We start from the raw sequence: 23,286 nt of genomic DNA, 5'->3' as shown, positions 1-23,286 counted from the left end.
GAGGAGTGAACTGCGTCTTTTATCCTCTACTTATGCTGTTAAGACTATCCAGCGTATTTCACGAAGCTAAGCCTTGGCCAGCTTCATTCCTCACCGCCTCTCAGGAACTAAGTTTTAACCTCTTAGCTTAAATCTAGAAAAGACTTAAGGCAAGCAAGGTGTGCACTTCAGACTTAAGTGGAAATTCGCAGTGTGAACCAAAACTTGAGCCATCCGGGCGACAGTGATTTGACGCCAGTTTTGAAAAGAAGTTGGGAAACGGGCGACTTTGGCTGCTAGACGCGCCTGCCGCAGAGGGGTGGGGCCGCGTTTCCTTCCAGCCCACGCCGCCTCCGCCCGCCACGTGACCCGCCGTGTTGTGGTCCGGCCCGCGTGGGTGGCGGGAGCGGCGGGAGGGCGGGGGCGACGAGGGCCTGGGTCACGTGACGGGGTTTAAATCTCCCGCAGCCGGAGCCGCGGGGGCGCCAGTGCCGCGAGTCGAGCGGGAGCAGAGGAGGCGAGGGAGAAGGGCCAGAGAGGCAGTTGGAAGATGGCGGACGAGGCGGCGCTCGCCCTTCAGCCCGGCGGCTCCCCCTCGGCGGTAGCGGCCGAGAGGGAGGCCGCGTCGCCGCCCGCCGGGGAGCCTCTCCGCAAGAGGCCGCGGAGAGACTGTCCCGGCCTGGGGCGGAGCCCGGGCGAGCCCGGTGGGGCGGCCACTGAGCGTGAGGTGCCGGCGGCGACCGGGGGCTGCCCCGCGGCGGCCGCGGCGCTGTGGCGGGAGGCGGCGGCGGCGGGCGGGGAGCGGGAGGCCCAGGCGGCGACTGCCGGGGAAGGAGACAATGGGCCGGGCCTGCAGGGCCTATCCCGGGAGCCGCCGCCGGCCGACGACTTCTACGACGACGACGACGACGACGACGAAGCCGAAGAGGAGGAAGAGGCGGCGGCGGCGACGATTGGGTACCGAGGTGCGCAGGGCGCGGGCGGCAGGGACTGCGCATCCCCTCCTCCCTCTCTCGGGGCCCCTTCTGGTGTGGGGTTGGGGGGGTTCTCTGAGGCGGGCTGGGGGCTCAGCTCTGGTTCTGGGGCCTCCCTCTCCCCATCACGGGCCTCAACTGTGTGCCTCCCTGGCTGCTGGCTGGGCTGTGGGAGCGGCCCGCGTACTCCCTCCCTCCGCTCCCTCTTTCCCTCCCTCCGCGGCCCGCCTGGGCGGCCTCGCGCTTTGCGCAGCCGCCGCGCCGCGAAGCTCCCGCAGTTGGTTTTTAAAGTAAGTTTCTCTCTCCTCCTCCTCTCTTTAGCATATTGCCTTTGTTGAACATCTTTCGCTTTTCCACACCCCTTCCCTGCACAGTTAAATCTGCAACTTTTGCTTGGTCCTTTGCATCCTTTTGCAATTGTCTTTGCAAACTGACACACCTGTGCAGTTATCGTTTTTTTTTTTTAGGATCTCTATTTTTAAACTTGTTTTAAATTTTAAGGAGCAAAGCTGTTTCTAAAGTCATAGTCTGCAAAATTGCAAAAGCATAGCTTTTTGCAAAAGACATTACAGTTATTTGGTGCAAAAGACAGTACAGTTAGTTATTTGCTGGGTATGGAGCATGATAGTACTTTAAGACTTTTTTTTTTTAAGATTTTATTTACTTATTTGACAGAGACACAGCGAGAGAGGGAACACAAGCAGGGGGAGTGGAAGAGGGAGAAGCAGGCTTTCCGCGGAGCGGGGACCCCTATGCGGGGCTCGATCCCACGACTCTGGGATCATGACCTGAGCCGAAGGCAGAGGCTTTACGACTGAACCACCCAGGCGCCCCTGAGGGTTTTCATATTTTCAATCTGAGATGTTTCTGTCGTGGATGGATGTTCGTCTTTATCAATAAATACAATCAGTGGACATTTGACCATTTGACCATTCGTGTGCATTCAAGTCTAGATTTGTAAATTGACCCTTGATTTCAATAAACAGTTTAATATGGGAAATGAATAACGCATATATCTTTGTATGTCTAGTATTATACAAGAGAAGAGCACAGTCATAGTTATGTTTGAATGACTTAAGTTTTTGACAAGTTTCATGAATTCCTATTACTTGTGATCTGTAATTTCAGTGTAACTAGATTAGTACTTGTGTTTTAAGTATAACTATTTCTAGATTTTGGCGAACTGGAAGTTTTAAGATTCTTTGCAGGATCCATAAAGATGAGGCTATATTGCTCCTGTGAATGGTGCAAACTGACCCAGGAGGCATTTTTAACCTAGGCACTATGAATGAATGTTCAGTGGTTTATTCAGTGAAAATCATTGCATCATAACTGTTATAGATCTTCATACATTTTAGATGCAAATTGTTTCAGCCACCTTGAGTTACTTTGGGTTCTTTTGCAGATGACCTTCTGTTTGATGATGAAATAATCACCAACGGTTTTCATTCCTGTGAAAGTGATGAGGATGATAGAGCCTCACATGCAAGCTCTAGTGACTGGACTCCAAGGCCACGGATAGGTATGGTTTCAGAACTTTAGAGAATGTCTTCTTTGTATATTTTTTAATGTCAACTAAAAATAGAGTTTTCTGGACCCTTATAACCTGGTATTGAGGTTCTTAGGTGCTTCCTGACATTTAGTGTCAGCTTATGTTTTCTAGGGAAAGTCTAGTGCTTTATTCTGTTTTTGTTTTTAAACAGCTTAATAATAAGCCCATGGAAGCTGGCACCTGGTATTTCTGTCAGGTCCTTCTCACTCCTCCAGTTCTTTCACTTGTACCCCTCTGTGTGGAGTGCTTTTTCTCCAGTTAGAGTATCTTGTTCTTTCTCAATTCAAATCTGTTTGTTTTTTTTTAAACACTTATCACTTCTTAATAACCTCTGTATCTAACTTCGTTTTATTTCCTGTATATAGAAAATAAACCCCGTGGGGGCAGGGATTTTTGACTGTGGTATAGTGTTTTGTCGGTGCCTAGAAAAGTGCCTGGCACACAGTTTGTGCTCAGTAAATATTAAATATCCTAGATAATTAACCATTTAATCTAACCAATAATCTAACCATTTAATTCTAGTAGCTTTTTTTGACATTTCCATCAAATTTCTACTTAGATGATCTTGTCTATTGCAAATACTAACAGCTTTATATCTGCCTTTCTAATACAGATTCCTTTTATTTTTCTTGTCTATTGTAGTGGTTAGTACTTCTAGTACAATATTGAAGAAAATAAAAACAAAAACATTTACCAGAATTAAATTTCTATGGTTAAGATCTAGAAGAATACACAGTAATTAATAACAGAAGTATGTACAAAAGAGTTCTACAAATCAATAAAGAAAAGGTACCAGTCCTAAAAGCCCACAGGAAATCTATACGTAATTACTATCTCCTTAAAATTTTCCAGTAATAATAATCTTCAATTTGATCTTAGACCGAAGTTATAGGATACATGATCATTATTTAAAACTCAACTGTATTTCTGTATATTAGCAACAATCAGAATTTGAAATTTAAAAGTTGATATCATTGACCCTTTTATCATTATATAATGATCTCCTTTTTCCTTTAAAATCACTTTTTCTCTTAAGATCATTTAAAAAATCTATACTGTGTATAGATTGACTTCAAAGGGGCAAGGATGCATTGGAGATAATTGCAGTAGTCATGGTATAAGACATGATTTTAGGTTAAACCATGATAGCAATAAAGAAATAGAGAAAGAGTAGCTTTAAAATTAAATTTTGAGGTAAAATTGGCAAATTTATTGTAAATGCCAGTCATCTTTTTTTGTATCTTATTAATCTGTAATTTTTCATGTCTTCTTCGTTTAGAAAGTTATTTCAGGTTAAAAAAGAGTGTATCGTTGAGAAAGAGGAGACGTAACTGAATTTGTAGAGTAACAGCAAAAGCTATTAGAGAATCTAAGATTTTTATCAAATGAAAATAGTGCTTTGATCAAGATTACCATAGATGCATAGCCTTTATATTTGTGTTAAGATAATTTTATAGTACATCTTTGAAAAGATTTTTAAAAACACTAAGTGGCAATGCGTCATTTTGTCACCTCTAGGAACAAGACACACCCCCATCTATCAAGGCAGGGTGGTGAGGATGGACTTAACAGCACCAATAAAAACATAGCTTTGGTTTGGTTTGTTGTAAAAATAAATAAGTAAATAAATAAAAATTGGTAGTTAATTTTGACTTTTTTAAAAATTAACTCTTAAATACATGGTATTTTATAGCTCAAGATAGCTCAACTTTTTTTTTTTAATTTGTAATTTAACATCTTTCTTTGGCTTTTCTTCAAACGAATGGTGCTCAAAACGATAAAAACAAACATGAAAGAAATTGCAGAAGTAGAGGCAATTGCTTTGGAAACAAAATTAGAGCGTGGAATTTGGCATGCAACTCTGGGTGTGCATTATGGCCTTTGCCCCTTACTAACTGGGTAGTCTTGGGCAAACTGTTTTACCTCTCTCAGTGTCAGTTTTCTCATCTATTAAAAATATTTCAGGGAAGACTTATGTGAATTAATAACTGACAGTTCCTGACATTAAATAAGTACTCAGTAAATGAAGGTAATTATTATCAGCAATTGAATAATTAATGTTGATAGTCTTTTGATCCAAAACAGCTTAACATACTAAATTTTTAAGTCTTAACATGACATATTTTTTTTGAAAGAGAAAATAATAATTGATCTGAAGAATGAATTTTCATTTTATTCTTAGAAACAGGAGCGAAGACACTGGATTTAAGAGCTCTAAGAGCAGGCACATCTCTAATTTGATCTTCATCTCATTGGGAGAGAGCACTAGCTCTAAAGAATGAAATACCTTTATATTGTGTGTTCTTTGCAAAAAAAACTTTGAAGATTGCTAATTCATTACTTTAGAAAATGAGATTTTGAATTACTTGGAGGTGGATTCGATCTAATTCTTTTCCTTCTTGATGTAGGTCCATATACTTTTGTTCAGCAACATCTCATGATTGGCACAGATCCTCGAACAATTCTTAAAGATTTACTACCAGAAACCATTCCTCCACCTGAATTGGATGATATGACACTGTGGCAGATTGTTATTAATATACTCTCAGAACCACCAAAAAGGAAAAAAAGAAAAGATATTAATACAATTGAAGATGCTGTGAAATTACTGCAGGAGTGCAAAAAAATAATAGTTCTAACTGGAGCTGGGGTACGTAAGATGTATAAAACACTAGTAAAAGGGGGAGGTGGTATGTGATTTTTCTTGGGCCTTTTTCAATTAGGAAACTTTTTGTGTAGAATTTTTCCTAACATGATAATGGGAATTTGTGTTTGGAAACTGCTGTATAAAAAGTGCTGCAGGGCGCCTGGGTGGCTCAGTTGGTTAAGCGACTGCCTTCGGCTCAGGTCATGATCCCGGAGTCCCGGGATCGAGTCCCACATCGGGCTCCCTGCTCGGTGGGGAGTCTGCTTCTCCCTCTAACCCTTCCCCCTCTTGCGCTCTCTCTCTCACTCTCTCTCTCTCTAATAAATAAATTAAAAAAAAAAAATCTTTAAAAAGTGCTGCAGCAGTTGAATGGGTTCATTACTGTAAAAACCTCTCCAACAACTGTAAAAGATTTCTGTTTGTAAATACAGTAAGTGGAATTTAAGGCAAGGTTTTTACTTATTATACTACAGCTCCTAAAGGAGATGCAGGGGATGCTGTTTGCATTAAAGTGTGTCAGGGTCTGATGGAAAAATTGGATCTTTGTTCCATCTTTATGGGGAAACCAGGAACCTAACTGCTGATGTTCACAAGTAAGTAACAGTGTTGGGAAGGCAACAGGTAGCTTGACATGTTGCATTAGCCCCACTTTGGGTTAGCACTTAACTAGCTACCTAAGGCTATTGTGTGTTGAAAACAGAATATGTTACATGTTAGTGACCTAGGGCAACTGTTGGGAGTAAAATTCAGACCTGTTTTTTGCCATTTTGAGTTAAGGCAGAGTGCTATTTAATCATAAATGATTATCAAGAATAGTTCTGCTTTGTTCCCAGATGTGATTGAGACAAGTGAGTTTTATTCTGAGCTTAGAGTGGAGTCAGCTGATGAAATTGTGAAACAAAAAGTTAACTTCTGAAATTCCTATTTGAAATGTCAGTTTAGAATTAAAATATCGTATGATAGAATTTTTTTTTTTTTTAAGATTTTATTTATTTGCAAGAGAGACAATGAGAGACAGAGAGCATGAGAGGGAGGAGGGTCAGAGGGAGAAGTAGACTCCCCGCTGAGCAGGGAGCCTGATGTGGGACTCGATCCCGGGACTCCAGGATCATGACCTGAGCCGAAGGCAGTCGCTTAACCAACTGAGCCACCCAGGCGCCCCGTATGATAGAATTTTTAAAGAAAATACAGGAATTTAATATTCTTGAAATAGTATAACCCTGACCAGATGACAGTTTTGTTTTTTCAAATACCTGACTGCGATAGAAAATCTTGCCTGCTTTGTAGTTAAAATAATTTGAAATGATTTACTGTTCTCAAATTGCAGTTGCTTTAATGTGTTGGTTAAATGTTTAAAGGTTTAAAGTTAGCCTGACAAAAAAAATTAGCCTGACTTAAAATTCCTTACCCTATTGTGAATGGAAAATATGGTGGATTTCATTATACTCTTGTTTTTTTTGTGTGTGTGTTTATTTGAACTTGAAATTAGAGTAGGGCAGTATTGTTGTTCCCCAAGATAAATTTTAAAGTAAATATTTTTCAGCTCTTCCCTAATTATATGATGAACTAGTAATTATAAACGTAGATGGAAGATTTAATTGTACAAATTATGCCATGCATATTTCAGGTTTCTGTTTCTTGTGGAATACCTGACTTCAGGTCAAGAGATGGTATTTATGCTCGCCTTGCAATAGACTTCCCAGACCTTCCAGATCCTCAAGCAATGTTTGATATTGAATATTTCAGAAAAGATCCAAGACCATTCTTCAAGTTTGCAAAGGTACTATGAAGTCTTCTAGTTGTTCTTTGGCCTTCTCTCATGAAAATGTATTTTATTCATATTTAGGCTTCTTAAGTTGACCATTCATTGTCTAGTAAATTGGGTACTAGGACTGTGGTAGAGTAAGATCACGAAATAAAGTCATTTCAGTCAGAATTTTCTTCCCAGAAGGGGGACTATCATTTACTTTCCATTTTAGGATTGGGCTTATTTTTAAAGAGATTATTTCATATTTTTCAAGTTTGCATTTTAGTAATGGCCTTTACATTGTTCAGGCTATTTTAGAGGTTAATAGACCATATGAAAGTAACATCACTGTTTTGATTTTTAATATTTTTTATGGGTCATAAAGTTTGTAATCTCTGCTTTGGTATGTTTTATAGTAGACAGTTTAACGTGAGGATGTGCCTCAAAAATCTGTGGTTAGGGATGAAGATTCTTAGGTTGCATTTTAGTCAAGATTGCTTTATTTTGCTCTAGAGTCTCTAGAGCTGCACTAATTTGGAATCCTCTAGCTACATGGGGCTGTTGAGTACTTAAGTGTACTGAGATGTGGTGTAAGTATGGAAGATATACCAGATTTTGGAAATGTAGTATGGAAAAAATAGAAAATAGTATTATTATATATTTACAGATACTGATTATATGTAGAAATAATAATGCTTTTGATATTGGGTCAAAAATTATGATTTCATGCTTTTAATGTGGTTACTAGGAAATATATGGCTCACATATTTCTATTGGGCAGCTCTCCTATAAAGTTTGAGATTAAATTATACCATGCCCAGGAGATTTTAGTCATTAGAAGACTTTTATTTTTTTATTCTATAGTTCAGTCTTATGGAAAGAAATTATAAAATTGTTATTGCTAAACTTTAGTATATTTGATAAGGGTCTTTTGTATTGACTAATTTTCATAAATCTAGAAATTAAATGAACCTGAATTTTAATTAGAGTGCTTTTTTTTTTTTAAGGTTTTATTTATTTATTCGATAGAGAGGGAACACAAGCAGGGGGAGTGGGATGGGGAAAAGCAGGCTCCCCGCAGAGCAGGGAACCCAATGTGGGGCTCGATCCCAGGACCCTGGGATCATGACCTGAGCCGAAGGCAGATGCCCAACAACTGAGCCACCCATGTGCCCCTAAAAGTGCTACTTTCAAACCATATGATCTATTTATATAACTCAGAAGAGCTCTAACATTCCACTGCTAGTGGTACTACTACATGATTTTGAAGAACAATGAAATATCACTTAATTATAGGTTTCTTGATTTGGACCTAGGACATTCACATAATAATAGCTCTAGTTAGCAGAAATGAACACTTAAGAGGGCCAGCAAGTAACTAGAAATTACTTTATCTTCTATTTGATGATAAAAGTTGATGGTACATTTATATAATGCTCACTAGATTTTTGCTGTAAATTCTGTGTTCTGAAAAGAAACACATTGCCCAAACGAACTCGTCAGCTTTTTCCCCTGAAGTATATATTAAATTGCCTAGTAAAGTAGTAACCTGACACTTGGGAAAAATGTGGTAACTGAGAATTGAAATAGCAAGGGTAAGAAACTTTAGTTGTTTAATGTACAGACTTGGGTACTCAGTTTGAGCTTAAACTAGCTTTGATGTGTAAGAATCTGTAGAAGCAATTCAGAATTACTCTACTAAAGACAAATTATAGGAACTTTAAAAAATGCACTTAACAAATCGGGACCATGCATAAGAGAAAATAAGTTGAGTTATGGTAAAAATGGCACACTGTTAATGTGTTACAGTGTTTTTAACCACTGTGTACATCTTTCATGCCACCTGGGAAAAGAAAAGTTTGGAGGGGCAGCATTTTTTTCTTCCATAAAAAGCTTTAAGGAGTTATGTGTATTTTTTTAGTTTAGTGAAAAAAATAAGTGTAGTCATCTATAAAGTGCATCCTTTTTCAGTTTTGTTAATATAAGTTTAATTCTGCATGATTGCTCTGAGTTTTCATTTAAGTTATGGTAAGAGCCAAATATATTCACCTTTGTAACTGCTACTCATATAGAATTGTTATGCTTTTCTCATATTAGGAACTGCCTAAACAAATGCTTTTAGTTGCTGAAGTAGCACTTAAAATTGATAGTAATGGTAACAGACTGAGTTAATTTTGGCCTAAAAATGAATAAGAAAAAGCTTAAGGGGGAAATAAGTAAGGACAAAGAATGAAAGATCATATACAGAAATGGAGAGTGGGGAGGATATGTAAATATTGCACAGTATTTTACCAGATTCTTTAAATATTACATAAATAAAATACTCATAGCCTAAAATTTTTTTTATCAGTTTCTCTAACTGAGCAGAAAGTTCGTAAGAATGGCTTATGATTTTAGTCCGTTACGAGAAAGTGAATTTAATATGACACCATGAAAAGAGTAAATATTACTGGTGAAATTTAGACATTTTGGAAAGAAGGAATTTCTAAACATGTATTGAGGCAATGATTGTATATAATTATTGAGAAGAAACAGATTTCATTTAGATGGGAAATTCCAGCTGGCTCAGTAGAGCAGTTTCTCAACCTATTGACATATTGGGGTGGATGATTCTTTGCTGTCAGGAACTGTCCTATGCATTGTAGGATATCTAGCAGCATCCTTGGCCTTCTCCCCCTAAATGCTATTAGTAACACTCTCACTCCCAGTCATCACAATCAGAAATGCCTCCAGACATTGCCAAACGTCCCGTTTGAGCATCACTCTATTACAGTGTGCCTACCTGTGGGGGTATCTCTTTGAATTCTTGTATATAAGAACAGTTAAGCCCAACATTAAAGCTGTATAGCCATGTTCTGAACCATAGTGCATTGTAAGGGTTTGGATTGATAATGAGTTGTGGTCATGGTTCTCAGGAGTCTAAAACAATTTACTGATACTGTTAAAAATGAGGGAGTCAGGGTGAAACTGAGGATATATAAATAACTTTTTTTTTGTTGTTAAAAAGGACTGTGTTCAGAGTATAGATGCAATCCATATTGAATACAATGAATATCCTTTAAAGTGATTAAAAGTCAAAAAGTAGACGGGGAAATAACTGAATTTTTATGAACTAAATTCCAAACATTTTTATATATATTCAATAAATGATCATTTTATTGATAATGTGCAAACATACCAGATTCTATAGTTAGAAAGTTAAACTCTTAAAACCAGCTCATCACCTTTCATCAAAAAATGCAAGCCCCCCCCCCCCAAAAGCCACAATCCCATTCATCTGAAGACAATGTTGGTACCTATGTGTATGTAAGTCACGTATGTATAAAGGCACCTATAGTTTTATACCCGAATGTATTATTTTTGTTTTATTTACTTATTGAATGTATATTTTTATTATAAAAATGGGCTGTTTTGCCTACTGCTTTGGATTTGTCTTTTGTATTTAATAAATTTTTTCTTTCAGATATTTGAATATTTTATAATGGTCATAATGTTCATCCACTGGTGTACTATAATTCCACAAGTGCACATTTCGGGTGTTTCCTACTTTCTTTTATTGTAAATAGTGTTGCTGTGATTGTACTTTTTGGTATGTTTCCAGTGTTTTTAGGATAAATTCCAAAGTGTAATTGCTAAAGGTCATGATAGGTTTTGTCTCACTGCTACCTGGAAAGGTGGAATAAAGTATACTCCTATCAGAAGTGTGTTAGAAGGCTGACTTAGCATGCTTCTGCCCCCTACACACCCAAAAAACCCTCCACAGGATACTGTTGGCATTAAAATACTTAAAAAAAAATCACATGCACACGTGTGTGTGTGTGTATGTGTGTTGTATATGTGGTTTAAAAAATTCTTAACAGTACAAAACATGTTAGTTGGCTTCCCCCTTCAGTCATTTCTGTCTCCAGTCTCTTCAAAGTTTACCATGGTAATATGTTTTCTTGGGTTATCGTTCCAGGAAAAAAAAAAATGAGTAAACTTGTTTGTGTATATAGGAGAGGGGCATTACTGTAAGTTTTCAGTATTTTGAAAATAATTACCAACAGAATCACACACCCTTTTCTCTACCTTGCTTTTTTTTCCTGCTTAATATTCTTGGAAATAGTTTCATAGTGGCACTTAACAGATATATGTCATTTTTAAGAAAAGGCTACATAGTACTATAGTTGTAGCACAACATATTTAATCAGTCTCCTATTAATGGATATCTAGAGTTGTGTTTTTGTTTTTGTTTGTTTTTTTTTTAAAGATTTTATTTATTTATTTGACAGAGAGAGACACAGCGAGAGAGGGAACACAAGCAGGGGGAGTGGGAGAGGGAGAAGCAGGCTTCCCGCAGAGCAGGGAGCCTAATGCGGGGCTCGATCCCGGGACACTGGGATCATGACCTGAGCCGAAGGCAGACGCTTAACAGCTGAGCCACCCAGGCGCCCCTAGAGTTGTTTTTAAGGCAGTTAAAACTATCAGTTCAATAGATAAGAATCAGTATCTTATTTATCATATTAGTGTTTTGTTTTTGTTTATTAGTGTGGATGACTGCTTTTTACTACTGGCCATGTGTATATCTTTGAACTGCCTATTTGTTCTTAGCTGTTTTTTTCCATTGAGATGCTTCTTTCTCATACTGATTGTGGAGACATCATGCATTCTTGAAGAGTGTTTTTAAGTTAGATGGTGATTGGAATTCAAGTTGCAGCAGTCCCTTGAGGATGTGCAAAATGCAATACCTAATTAATAGTGGTGCTTAATTAGCTTAAAAGAGAAATAGGAAATGATGTTGAGGGATCAAAAACTGAAAAGGCAGTATGCATAGTGATTAAGAGCCACACTTTGGTGTCAAAACTGGATTTGAATGAGAGCTCTTCTACTTGCTCTTGTGACTTTTGGCAAGTTATTTCTGTGCTTTAGTTGTTTCATCTGCAAAATGGGGATGTATATGTCTACAATAGACTCAGCAAACCTTTTCAGTATAGGGCCAGATAGTAAATATGGTTTTCTTTGTGGGCCGTATAGGAACTCTGTCATGTTTTGTTTACCTTTCCAGCCTTTAAAGTTTTTTTTGATTTTTTTTTTTTTTTGAGGATTTAATTAATTTACTTGTCAGAGAAAGAGAATGTGCACAAGCAGGGGGAGTGGCAGACAGAGGGAGAAGCAGGCTCCCCACCGAGCAAGGAGCCTGATGTGGACTGGATCCCAGGACCCTGGTATCATGACCCGAGCCAAAGGCAGACGCTTAACTGGCTGAGCCACCCAGGCATCCCACCTTTCCAGTCTTTTAAAATGTAAAACCCCAGTCCTCAGCCTGGTCTACAGCATTATAATAAAGGGCTCCTGTTATGCCTGGTAAATACATCTTTGTGGAAGCAATGCATCTTTTTTTTTTTTTAAGATTTTATTTATTTATTTGATAGAGACACAGCGAGAGAGGGAACACAAGCAGGGGGAGTGGGAGAGGGAGAAGCAGGCTTCCCACCAAGCAGGGAGCCCGATGTGGGGCTCGATCCCAGGACCCTGGGATCATGACCTGAGCCGAAGGCAGACGCTTAACGACTGAGCCACCCAGGTGCCCCAGCAATGCATCTTTTTAATAGCATTTCAAGTATTGGTCCCAGTTCTGCTTTCATTCTAATCTATAAGTACCCCTATAGCAGTAACAGAATGGCCTAGCTCACATAATTGTTTTCCTAATAGTACTTTACAATGTTTAGATTTGGGATGGTCTATCTTACTTAGAACAGGGCTAGCTAACATGTCACAGTTCCAACATAGAAGATCAATCCATACTTTTGTGACTCTTTTTTTTTTTTTTAAGATTTATTTATTTGAGCGAGAGGGAGAGCACGGGGAGGGGCAGGGGAAGAGGAAGAAGCAGACTCTCTACTGAGCAGGGAGCCCAGGAGTGTAAGATCACGACCTGAGCTGAAGTCAGATGCTTAAACCGACTTAGCCACTCAGGCATCCCAATCCATACTTTTATCTGAAAGTTTTATCCACAGCCATTTGGTTTTTAGCAGACTTCATGTTAAGAGCCTGTCTTGGGAGTAATATCCATTAAAAGTCCTTCCAGGGTAATTTTTTTTCATTATTTCACATTATATCCTTTAGTTTGAATACAGTATTTAAATCTAATGATTGCAACATAGTCCACTGTATATGCGAAAGAAAATAGTTAAGATTCAAATCACTTAGGTTCTAACATATAAAATGTAGGCTTATAAAATAAATTATTTATAATTTATCCCCAACTACAGGAATTGATTTGTAACTTTAAGGGCTAAACTACCCTGAACTGTTACGGATTGGACATGAAGGGAAACTGGAGTGTAGAACTGAATCTACTGTACCACAACATCTTTGTGCTTCTTACCTTCCCCTTTAAAAAGGGAATGGGGAGGGGCACCTGGCTGGCTTAGTCGGTAGAGCATGCAATTCTTGATCTTAGTTAGGGTCATGAGTTCAAGTCACTTGTTGGGCATGGAGCGTACTTTAAAAAAAAAATTTATTATACATATATATATAAAAGGAATGGGGGATGATAAGATACAGAGAAGTTCATTCCAGGAGGGTAGAGTCTTGGTACTCTTGCTCCCCAAACCTGCTCTGGAGGCAGTCATTTGTTCATGTTAAGAGTTTGGCATGCTGTTCTCATGTTCCTTATTAGAACCTATTTGTAGCCTAGCATATTGTAATATTTGTTGTAAAAACTTTTTTTTTTATATAAATACTTTAATAGCCATTTCCAGAGAGAGCTTAGTAAATAATTATGACGATTAATCCTTTAAATGTACTAGAACAAAGCATTCTGGGGAGAAAACAATGGTTAGTATAGCATGATACAGTGGTTCAAAACATAATGTAGCTTTCAGTTTTCTATAAACATAGCTTTTTTTTTTTTTTTAAGATTTTATTTATTTATTTGACAGAGAGATAGCACAGATAGTGTGGCAGGCAGAGGGAGAGGGAGAAGCAGGTTCTCCGCTGAGCAGTGAGCCCGATGCGGGGCTCGATCCCAGAGCCCTGGGATCATGACCTGAGCTGAAGGCAGACGCTTAACCCACTGAGCCACTCAGGCGCCTCTATAAACATAGCTTTATAAGCCCTTGTTAATTCTTTCTGAATGCATTGTCTGCTTCTTAAATTGCAAAGTAGTCAGTGAAATTCATGATAAAAGTTTGAATGTGAGGCAGAATCTTTGGATTTTTGTAAAACATTTTCAGTAGCATACGAACATGTATGTGGTGGTAGTTAGAGATTGCTTATTATTTTTCCTAAAAGATATCCCTGTAGAGAGTTTCTTAAAATTTGGAATATTAAATAGGTTAAAAGTAAAGTCATCCGTAATCTTATTAAACTTTTTTGTATAGTGTCAGAAGTTGAAAGTTTCCCCACTTCTGTTAATAGCTTGTTAGTATCCTTCTTGACTTGATGTTTGTATGAATGTATCTATATATACATGTGCACATAATTTCTATTTTTGCTTAATAACAAACAACAAAAACAAAACTCTACACACTGGTGACTAACTTGCTTTTTTTCACATGTCATTGGACCATTTTCCAGGTCAGTACATCTAGACCTCTCACATTCATTTTAATGGCTGCATACTCTATTATGGATGTACTGTATTTCTACAACCGGTCCCCTATTGACAGACATACGGTTGTGTCTGATTTTTTTGCTAGCATTGTAATAGGTTAGAGGCTGTAATGAATGGTAAGGAAGTAGGCAGCATTACTACTTTAAAGAAAAAAGTAGAGAAGAAACTTCCTTTGCCATAGTCACTTACTAAATGAAATTTAATAAAAACACTGTCAAAAGTTGAGAGGACCAAAATTGATACTTTTTCTCTGATCTTTTTGCCATGTGTATATCTGAATTCTTTGTTTTTAAAGAAGAAACAGCATTGAAGCATTATTTGGGGGGAAAAACACACACACAAAATCCAGCAACTCAGCATTCATGAGCAACTCTATACTATACCAGTATGTGCCTGTGCAGTGGAAGGAAAACAATTTTGGTAAGGAATTAAAACTTTAGCTTTAAACTTCCAACAGGTTGATATTTATAATGAATGATGAATAAACAACTTTTAATATTGTGTTGACAGTGCCTTTTAGTTTTTAAAAGAAGTCACCATATCTTTGATATCTTTAATTTCAACTTAAACTTTTCTTTTTCCTTAAAACAAACCCTGAATTTGCAGCCAACAAAAAATTAGATATATTCTCAGGTGTGTATTTTTTCTGACTTTTATTAAGATATCTGTTAACATTTATTAGAGATGCTTATGGGTTGACTTTTTCCTTCAGGGGGCAAGTTCACTAATTGCTGAGTTTTATACATATTACAGCAGCAATCCTTTTGTAGGTGTGTGTTGCAACCATCTAGATGCATTGAGATGCTCATGTATTTTTTAATTTATACATGGGGGACTATCATTGGTAGTTATTTGGTTAAACCTAAACATGAGATGTGTTATACTTATTTCTTTACTGTAATCTTTTTTTGCCTTTTGCATTATATAGGAAATATATCCTGGACAGTTCCAACCATCTCTCTGTCACAAATTCATAGCCTTGTCAGATAAAGAAGGAAAACTACTTCGGAACTATACTCAGAACATAGATACACTGGAACAGGTTGCAGGAATCCAAAGGATAATTCAGTGTCATGGTTAGTAAACTTCAGAATTGTTTTCTGTTATTTAATTAGTTTTATAGGAAAAAATAGGATTAGAAAGTAGGCTGCCATCCAGAAATGGAGATTAAGCCTTTTTTTTTTTTTTTTAAGATTTTATCCATTTATTCATAAGAGACAGAAAGAGAGAGGCAGAGGGAGAAGCTGGCTCCCCAAGGAGTAGGACTCGATCCCAGGACCCTGGCATCATGACCTGAGCCGAAGGCAGACGCTTAACCATCTGAGCCACCCAGGCATCCGAGATTAAGCCTTTTTATTTAGTCATTGTTAACGGATCAGTTGTAGATAAATTTTGAAAAGTAGAATGCAAAAAAATTAAACCAGAATTATTGAGCTTGATACTTAATTGCACAAAACATCAGATTAACGTTCTATTGTGTTTCAAAAGGTGTAGCAGTTGTATTCCATTAAATTCTTCTAAATAACCGTCTTTGATTACAAAAGTAATGTCAATATTTTTTATATGTCAATATAATAAAAATATGACATCTTTAGTTTATGAAACCAGAGGAACAGGGGTAGTTCAGATGTATAGAATTTGGAAATATAGAAGACTTTCAATCTAAGACAACAAGTAGGCACAGATCATTTTCTTATGTATCTGAACTGCTTTTGGGGTGCCTGGGTAGCTCAGTCGGTTAAATGTCTGTCTTCAGCTCAGGTCGTGATCCCAGGGTCCTGGGATTGAGCCCTGCATCATGCTCCCTGCTCAGTGGGGAGCCTGCTTTTCCCTCTTCTTCTCCCACTGCTTGTGGTCTCTCTTTCTCTCTGGGATGAGTGGATGAATAAAATCTTAAAAAAAAAAACAACCCAGAAACAAAAAAATCTGTTCTTAATGTATAACTGTTAATTAAGCTAAGGTCACACAATTATAACCTTCCAACTCTGTAGAGTTTTAGCTCTGGAGGAATTGGTTTATTTTATTGAAAAGAATAGCTTTAGGAAGTGTCACTGTGTATATCAACATCTCAATGATTGGATTCTGTCTGTATTATATATAAGTATTTTGATTATTCACCCCTGAGATTCCCCTGTGGAGTCTTTTTTTTTTTTTTTTTTAATGTTTTATTTATTTATTCATGAGAGTCACAGAGAGAGAGGCAGAGGGAGAAGCAGGCTCCCCACTGAGCAGGGAGCCCGATGCGGGACTCAATCCCAGGACCCTGGAATCATGACATGAGCCAAAGGCAGACGCTTAACCATCTGAGCCACCCAGGCGCTTCCCCCGTGGAGTCTTTTTTTTTAAAAAGATTTTATTTATTTGAGAGACAGAGAGCACGAGAGGGAAGAGGGCAGAGGGAGAAGCAGACCCCCCGCCGAGCAGGGAGCCCGATGTGGGGCTTGATCCGGGGACTCCAGGATCATGACCTGAGCCGAAGGCAGTCGCTTAACCAACTGAGCCACCCAGGCGACCCCCCCGTGGAGTCTTAATTCTCTTTTCTGGTGTCAAACTTTATAATCTTTGTGGTATGTTTAAAGAAAGGGAAACATTCCTTTAATAATGCATGTGTGTATTGGTTGTTTTTAGGTTCCTTTGCAACAGCATCTTGCTTGATTTGTAAATACAAAGTAGACTGTGAAGCTGTACGAGGAGATATTTTTAATCAGGTAATTTATCCCCCATATTTTAGGAGTTGTGCATGTCTCTGACCTGTTTTTTCTTTTGCCTCCGCATTCTTTTTTTTCCCTTTTTTTCTGAAAGTATGTGGTACAGAAAGATCCAGGAAGATAATATTACCGTTGGGAACTCTGATGAAATAAATATACAAGAAGCTTTTAATCCCTTAAGTTGAAAACATTGCTCTATAATGTTTCTAAAATGAAATTGGCTTCTTAATATCTAAGTTAAAATAAATCATACGTGAGATGTTGCTATATTAGAGTTTCTCTTACTTTCCCCTTTTAGTTCCTGTCGGATTTTGAATCTTAAATTAGTTCTTGGTAATCCTTTAAAACATTTAAAAAGTTATTGTAAAAGGTATTTTTTTAATCTTTTTTTAAAATTTTATTATGTTAATCACCATACATTACATCATTAGTTTTTGATGCAGTGTTCCATGATTCATTGTTTGCGTATAACACCCAGTGCTCCATTCAATACGTGCCCTCTTTAATACCCATCACCAGGTTAACCCATCCCCCCACCCCCCTCCCCTCTAGAACCCTCATTTTGTTTCTCAGAGTCCCATTGTCTCTCATGGTTCGTCTCTCCCTCTGATTTCCCCCCCTTCATTTTTCCCTTCTTACTATCTTCGTGTTTTTTTTTTTTTTAACATATAATGTATTATTTGTTTCAGGGGTACAGGTCTGTGATTCAACAGTCTTACACAATTCACAGTGCTCACCATAGCACATACCCTCCCCAATGTCTATCACTCAGCCACCCGATCCCTCCCACCCCCCACCACTCCAGCAACCCTCAGTCTGTTTTCTGAGATTAAGAATTCTTCATATCCATGAGATCATATGATACCTGTCTTTCTCTGATTGACTTATTTCACTTAGCATAATACCCTCTAGTTCCATCCACGTCCTTGCAAATGGCAAGATTTTGGGTTTTTTGATGGCTGCATAATATTCCATTACACACACACACACACACACACACACAAACACACACACACCACATCTTCTTTATCCATTCATCTGTTGATGGACATCTTGGCTCTTTCCATAGTTTGGCTATTGTGGACATTGCTGCTATAAACATTGGGGTGCACGTACCCCTTCGGATCACTACATTTGTATCTTTGGGGTAAATACCCAGTAGTGCAATTGCTGGGTCACATGGTAGCTCTATTTTCAACTTTTTGAGGAATCTCCATACTGTTTTCCAGAGTGGCTGCACCAGCTTGCATTCCCACCAACAGTGTGGGGAGGGTTCCCTGTAAAAGGTATTTCATGTATGATCACTGTCCCCCAAAAAAGAAATATGGGAAAATAATGGCAGAGGATAAGAACCATCCAGATACAAATTTTATGTGCTTAGTTGCATATATAGTTAAAATTATGAGTGGAGAATATCATTAAAATGGAATCATTTCTTACAGACATTTTTTTTAAAGGATTAAGTCGTATGTGTACATATATACAAGTGCTGGATTTTCTTAATCTGCAGTGGACTCTTAAATATCAACTGTAGGTCTTCATGGCTATTACAGTAGCTACATACTTAGATAATAACACCATTGTATTTCATTGTATGTTGATAAAGTCATTGATAGTTGACATTGCCATTGAGGGTAGTATCCAGTTTTCCCTATTTATCCATAGCTTTTTTGTTTTCTTTGATAATTCCCCCCATCCCCCAAGCACTTAAGCACATGGCTCATTTTATATGCTTCTACACTTCAGTTTGAAAACACTTTTTTTATGTGGGAATTCTAATTATTATTCTTTAAGTTTTTAATTTTAATTCCAGTATAGTTAACTATTATAGTATTTATATTAGTTTCAGGTATACAATATAGTGATTCACCTTCTTTGATAATTTTGAAATGCATTCTTGGGAAGTGCGTAAATGTTGATTATTTCTAACTTGAGTGCTTTCCCTTTTCCTCCCCATCTCAACCAAAATCTTGAACATGTAGGTGGTTCCTCGTTGTCCTAGGTGCCCAGCTGATGAGCCACTTGCTATCATGAAACCAGAGATTGTCTTTTTTGGTGAAAATTTACCAGAGCAGTTTCATAGAGCCATGAAATATGACAAAGATGAAGTTGATCTCCTCATTGTTATTGGGTCTTCCCTGAAAGTAAGACCAGTAGCACTAATTCCAAGTAAGTTGGTGATGATTTTTAGAGAGTATTTCTATATAGATTGCCATAGGTTGTGGGTCTGTACAGTGGACCCCGGTGATCTTATTCTCTTTATGGTTAAAGAGTGGTGAAGAGCCAAACTTTATTTCTTAGGTGACGTTCACATTCGTGAAGATTGGTTAATCTAACATTTTGGTGCGGGGGTGTGGGAAAGGGAAAAATTAAGACAAAGGGAAACAGCTTTTTAGTGGAGTATGTTTTTATTATGACAGGAGTTAGCTTCAGCTAATTTATATAACGCTTAGGAAACAGTCCTTAATCTGTGTGTTTCTAGTCTTAATTTGATTATAGTTGTTGATCGTTCAAATTTAGTTGATTTTACATCCAATAAGTTCAGATGTATAGCTAGATACAAGTGTAATCCAGAAGTGTAATATACTCATGTAAGAGAATTTGGGGGCTCAATACGATTGGTCTGTTTTTATAAGAATAACAGTCATGCCTTGGGGCACCTGAGTGGCTCAGTCAGTTGGGTGTCTGAGCTCAGGTCATAATCTCAGGGTTGTGAGGTCCTGTGTTGGGCGTAGCACCTGCTTGGGATTCTCTCTTTGAAAAAAAAAAAGGTAACAGTCATGCCTTGTCATAATCATTGTATGTGGTGTTTGTGTGTATGAAAATGCTCAAATATAATTTAAGTCCCTTTTGCTCTCAGGAATATTTAACATGTGCTCTCATATTATCTGTTTTCTCCCTCTAGTGAGGAAGCAAGGCAGGAAGATAGAGGGAATAATTCAGTAGCATCAGGTGTGCCCTAAAAGGTGAGGGAGAAAGGTGTTTTTTTTTTTAAGATTTAAAAAAAATTTATTTGAGAGTGAGTAAGTACAAGCTAGGGGGAGAGGCAGAGGGAGAAGCCGACTCCCTGCTCAGGAGCCTGACACGGGGCTCAGTCCCAGGACCCTGGAATCATGACCTGAGCCAAAGGCAGATGCTTAACTGACTGAGCCACCCAGGTGTCCCCAAACTTTTTTTTAAGGATTTTATTTATTTATTTTAGAGCACATGCGTGCAGGGGGAGGAGCAGAGGGGGGGCGGAGAGAGAAGGACGAGGAAAAGAATCCCAAGTGGACTCCGTGCTGAATGCAGAGCCGGACGTGGGCTGATCTCAGGACCCTGAGATCATGACCTGAGCTGAAACCAAGAGGGATGTTTAACTGACCGAGCAACCCGGCCGCCCCAAGAAAATCAGACTCTTAATCAGAGGATTAAATTAGAACTCTACATCAGCAATCATATAGGCAAGCCAGAGCAAACAATTGGAAGAAACAGGAGTTCAGCTCTACGATTGTGCATCTTTTTCCTACCTACATGTGGTGGCTTTATGAGTTTTAGTCTTCCCAAAATAGCTGTGAAATTCTTTGACAGTAGAATATAGGATAAAATTTAATGAATAAGTTCCTTTATTTTTGAGTTTTTTCTCTTTAAAGGTAAGCAGAGAAATTCTTAAAAGCTTTCTGTGGGGCTCTGTATAATACTGTGTTGCTGAAACGCAAAGATAATTTTTTTTTTTTTTTAAGATTTTATTTATTTATTTGAGAGAGAATGAGAGAGAGAGCACATGAGGCGGGGGGGAGGGTCAGAGGGAGGAGCAGACTCCCTGCCGAGCAGGGAGCCCGGAGCAGGGAGCCCGATGCGGGACTCGATCCTGGGACTCCAGGACCATGACCTGAGCCGAAGGCAGTCGCTTAACCAACTGAGCCACCCAGGCGCCCCGCAAAGATAATTTTTAAAACATGTAAAACACAGGCATATAATGGTGGAAAATGGACTTGTATGAATTTCCCACACTCTCAGGAGCTATTTTGATAGAATAACTATCACTATGTGCCAAGAGCTCTTCTATGCACTTTACGTATTCTGACTACAACCTTGTCAAAAAGTACTGTTATCCCCATTAAACAGACAAGAAAATTGAGGTATAGAGTAGAAAAGCCTGAGAAGACTGCTCAAGAGGTAATCAGGTGATGGAAAGCAGGACCTGAAATTGTATAAAGATGCTTAATTGCCCATCTGTTTATTTGGTAGCTTGATGAAATGTGATGGCTTGGTTAAGTAGTAGCGGTGGGTTTCTTTTTTGGTATTGGGAGCATGTTAAATTTTGGCATAGTGTATTTGTTGTGGTTTTATTAGCTCCCTTACCTTTTCCTTACGTATTTTTCATCTTCTTTTTAGGTTCCATACCCCATGAAGTGCCTCAGATATTAATAAATAGAGAACCTTTGCCTCATCTGCATTTTGATGTAGAGCTTCTTGGAGACTGTGATGTTATAATAAATGAATTATGTCATAGGTTAGGTGGTGAATATGCCAAACTTTGCTGCAACCCTGTAAAGCTTTCAGAAATTACTGAAAAACCTCCACGAACACAAAAAGAGTTGGCTCATTTGTCAGATTTGCCACCCACGCCTCTTAATATTTCAGAAGACTCAAGTTCACCAGAAAGAACTTCACCACCAGATTCTTCAGCGATTGTTACACTTTTAGACCAAGCAACTAGGAGTAATGTTGATGATCCTGGTGTGTCCGAATCAAAAGATTGTATGGAAGAAAAATCACAGGAAGGACAGAATTCTACTAGGAACATTGAAAGTGTTACTGAACAGTTGGAAAGTCCAGATTTGAAGAACGTTGGCTCTAACACTGGGGAAAAAAATGAAAGAACTTCAGTTGCTGACACGGTGAGGAAGTGCTGGCCACCTAGACTTGCAAAGGAGCAGATTAGCAAACGGCTTGATGGTAAGGGAATGCTGTTGGAGGTATCCTTATTTTACCGTTTTGAAGGTATAATTATTTTAACAATATTTGTAAGAAATAAGCAATTTTGACAGGTTAGTTGATAGAGGGTAGCTTTATGCAGCTAAATGTAACAGTTGTGTTTAGAGAAACTGTAAAGTTGAGAATTTAGGCTAGAAAAAGGTTAAACCAGTGGTATCTTACAGTAGGGGAAGAAATTAAAATGTTCTCTGTACCTTGTGTTCCAGGGAATGAGAAGGTAAGCATTGAGTTGAGAAGAAAATTGGAAAATAAACTGTGCTCTGCCATTGTCTGGTGAGCTTTAGCTGATAGAACTGATGACTGAGATTTGAGTGGTTGCCATAGGGCAGCTTTATTTATATACATTATTTGATTTTAATCTCATGAAGTAGGAACTGTTACTGCTTCTCTGCTTTTGGTGGGGAAACTGAGAACCATAGAGGTTAAGGACTGTGCAAGGTAACAATTAGGACATGGAAGAGCCAAATTGGATTCCAGGTCAATCCTCAGAGCCTGTCCTCTTAACCACTGTGCTGTGTTGTCTCAGATCTAGAAAACATCTCTGATCCTTCTCAACAGAATATTAGGAATAGCTTCTACCCAGTTTTTTGTTTTAATTGAAATATAGTTGACACAGTATCAGTTTCAGGTGTACCACATAGTGATTATATACCTTAGGAAATGATTACCATGGTAAGTGTAGTACTGTCACCATACAAAGTTACTACAACACTCCACCCTCCCTTCTCTGGCAACCACCAGTTCTGTTTTTATGAGTCTTTTGTTTTTTTAGATTCCACATATAAGTGAAACCATATGGTATTTGTCTTTGACTTATTTAACTTTGCATAATACCCTCCAGGTCCATCTGTGTCTCAAATGGCAAGATTTTATTCTTTTTTATGGCTGAGTAATATTCCATTCTTTATATACAGCACATCTTTTTTATCCATTTATCTCAATGGATATTTAGGTTGCTTCCATATCTTGACTATTGTAAATAAATACTGCAGTGAACATAGCAGTACATCTGTCTTTTCAAATTAGTGTTTTTTGCTTTCCTAAAGGAAAATACCCAGAAGTAGAATTGCTGGATTTATTTATTTTTATTTTTATTTTTTTA

The 23,286-nt window shown here is 38.2% G+C and overlaps 1 protein-coding gene across 2 annotated transcripts in view; it reads left to right on the top strand.

Moving 5' to 3' along the window:
• The first annotated feature begins 438 nt into the window (after nt 1-438).
• The window catches only part of SIRT1 (sirtuin 1), a 27,938-nt gene continuing 5,090 nt past the window's right edge, over nt 439-23,286 (top strand). Inside the window, exons 1-8 of one of the 2 annotated variants that reach the window (XM_081824171.1) lie at nt 439-944; nt 2,359-2,475; nt 4,914-5,155; nt 6,780-6,932; nt 15,425-15,572; nt 17,125-17,204; nt 19,187-19,373; nt 21,582-22,145. In XM_081824171.1, the coding sequence (XP_081680297.1) occupies nt 530-944; nt 2,359-2,475; nt 4,914-5,155; nt 6,780-6,932; nt 15,425-15,572; nt 17,125-17,204; nt 19,187-19,373; nt 21,582-22,145 (1,906 nt within the window). In that variant the 5' untranslated portion in view covers nt 439-529. Of the gene's footprint in view, nt 945-2,358; nt 2,476-4,913; nt 5,156-6,779; nt 6,933-14,791; nt 14,917-15,424; nt 15,573-17,124; nt 17,205-19,186; nt 19,374-21,581; nt 22,146-23,286 lie in introns of those variants that run through there. The other variant, XM_081824172.1, reaches the window with a different exon arrangement.

This window comes from Leptonychotes weddellii, chromosome 6 (assembly GCF_054177405.1).
Source record: "Leptonychotes weddellii isolate Sample4059 chromosome 6, ASM5417740v2, whole genome shotgun sequence".
NCBI lineage: Eukaryota > Metazoa > Chordata > Mammalia > Carnivora > Phocidae > Leptonychotes > Leptonychotes weddellii.
This window is presented reverse-complemented; position numbering and strand designations above follow the sequence as displayed.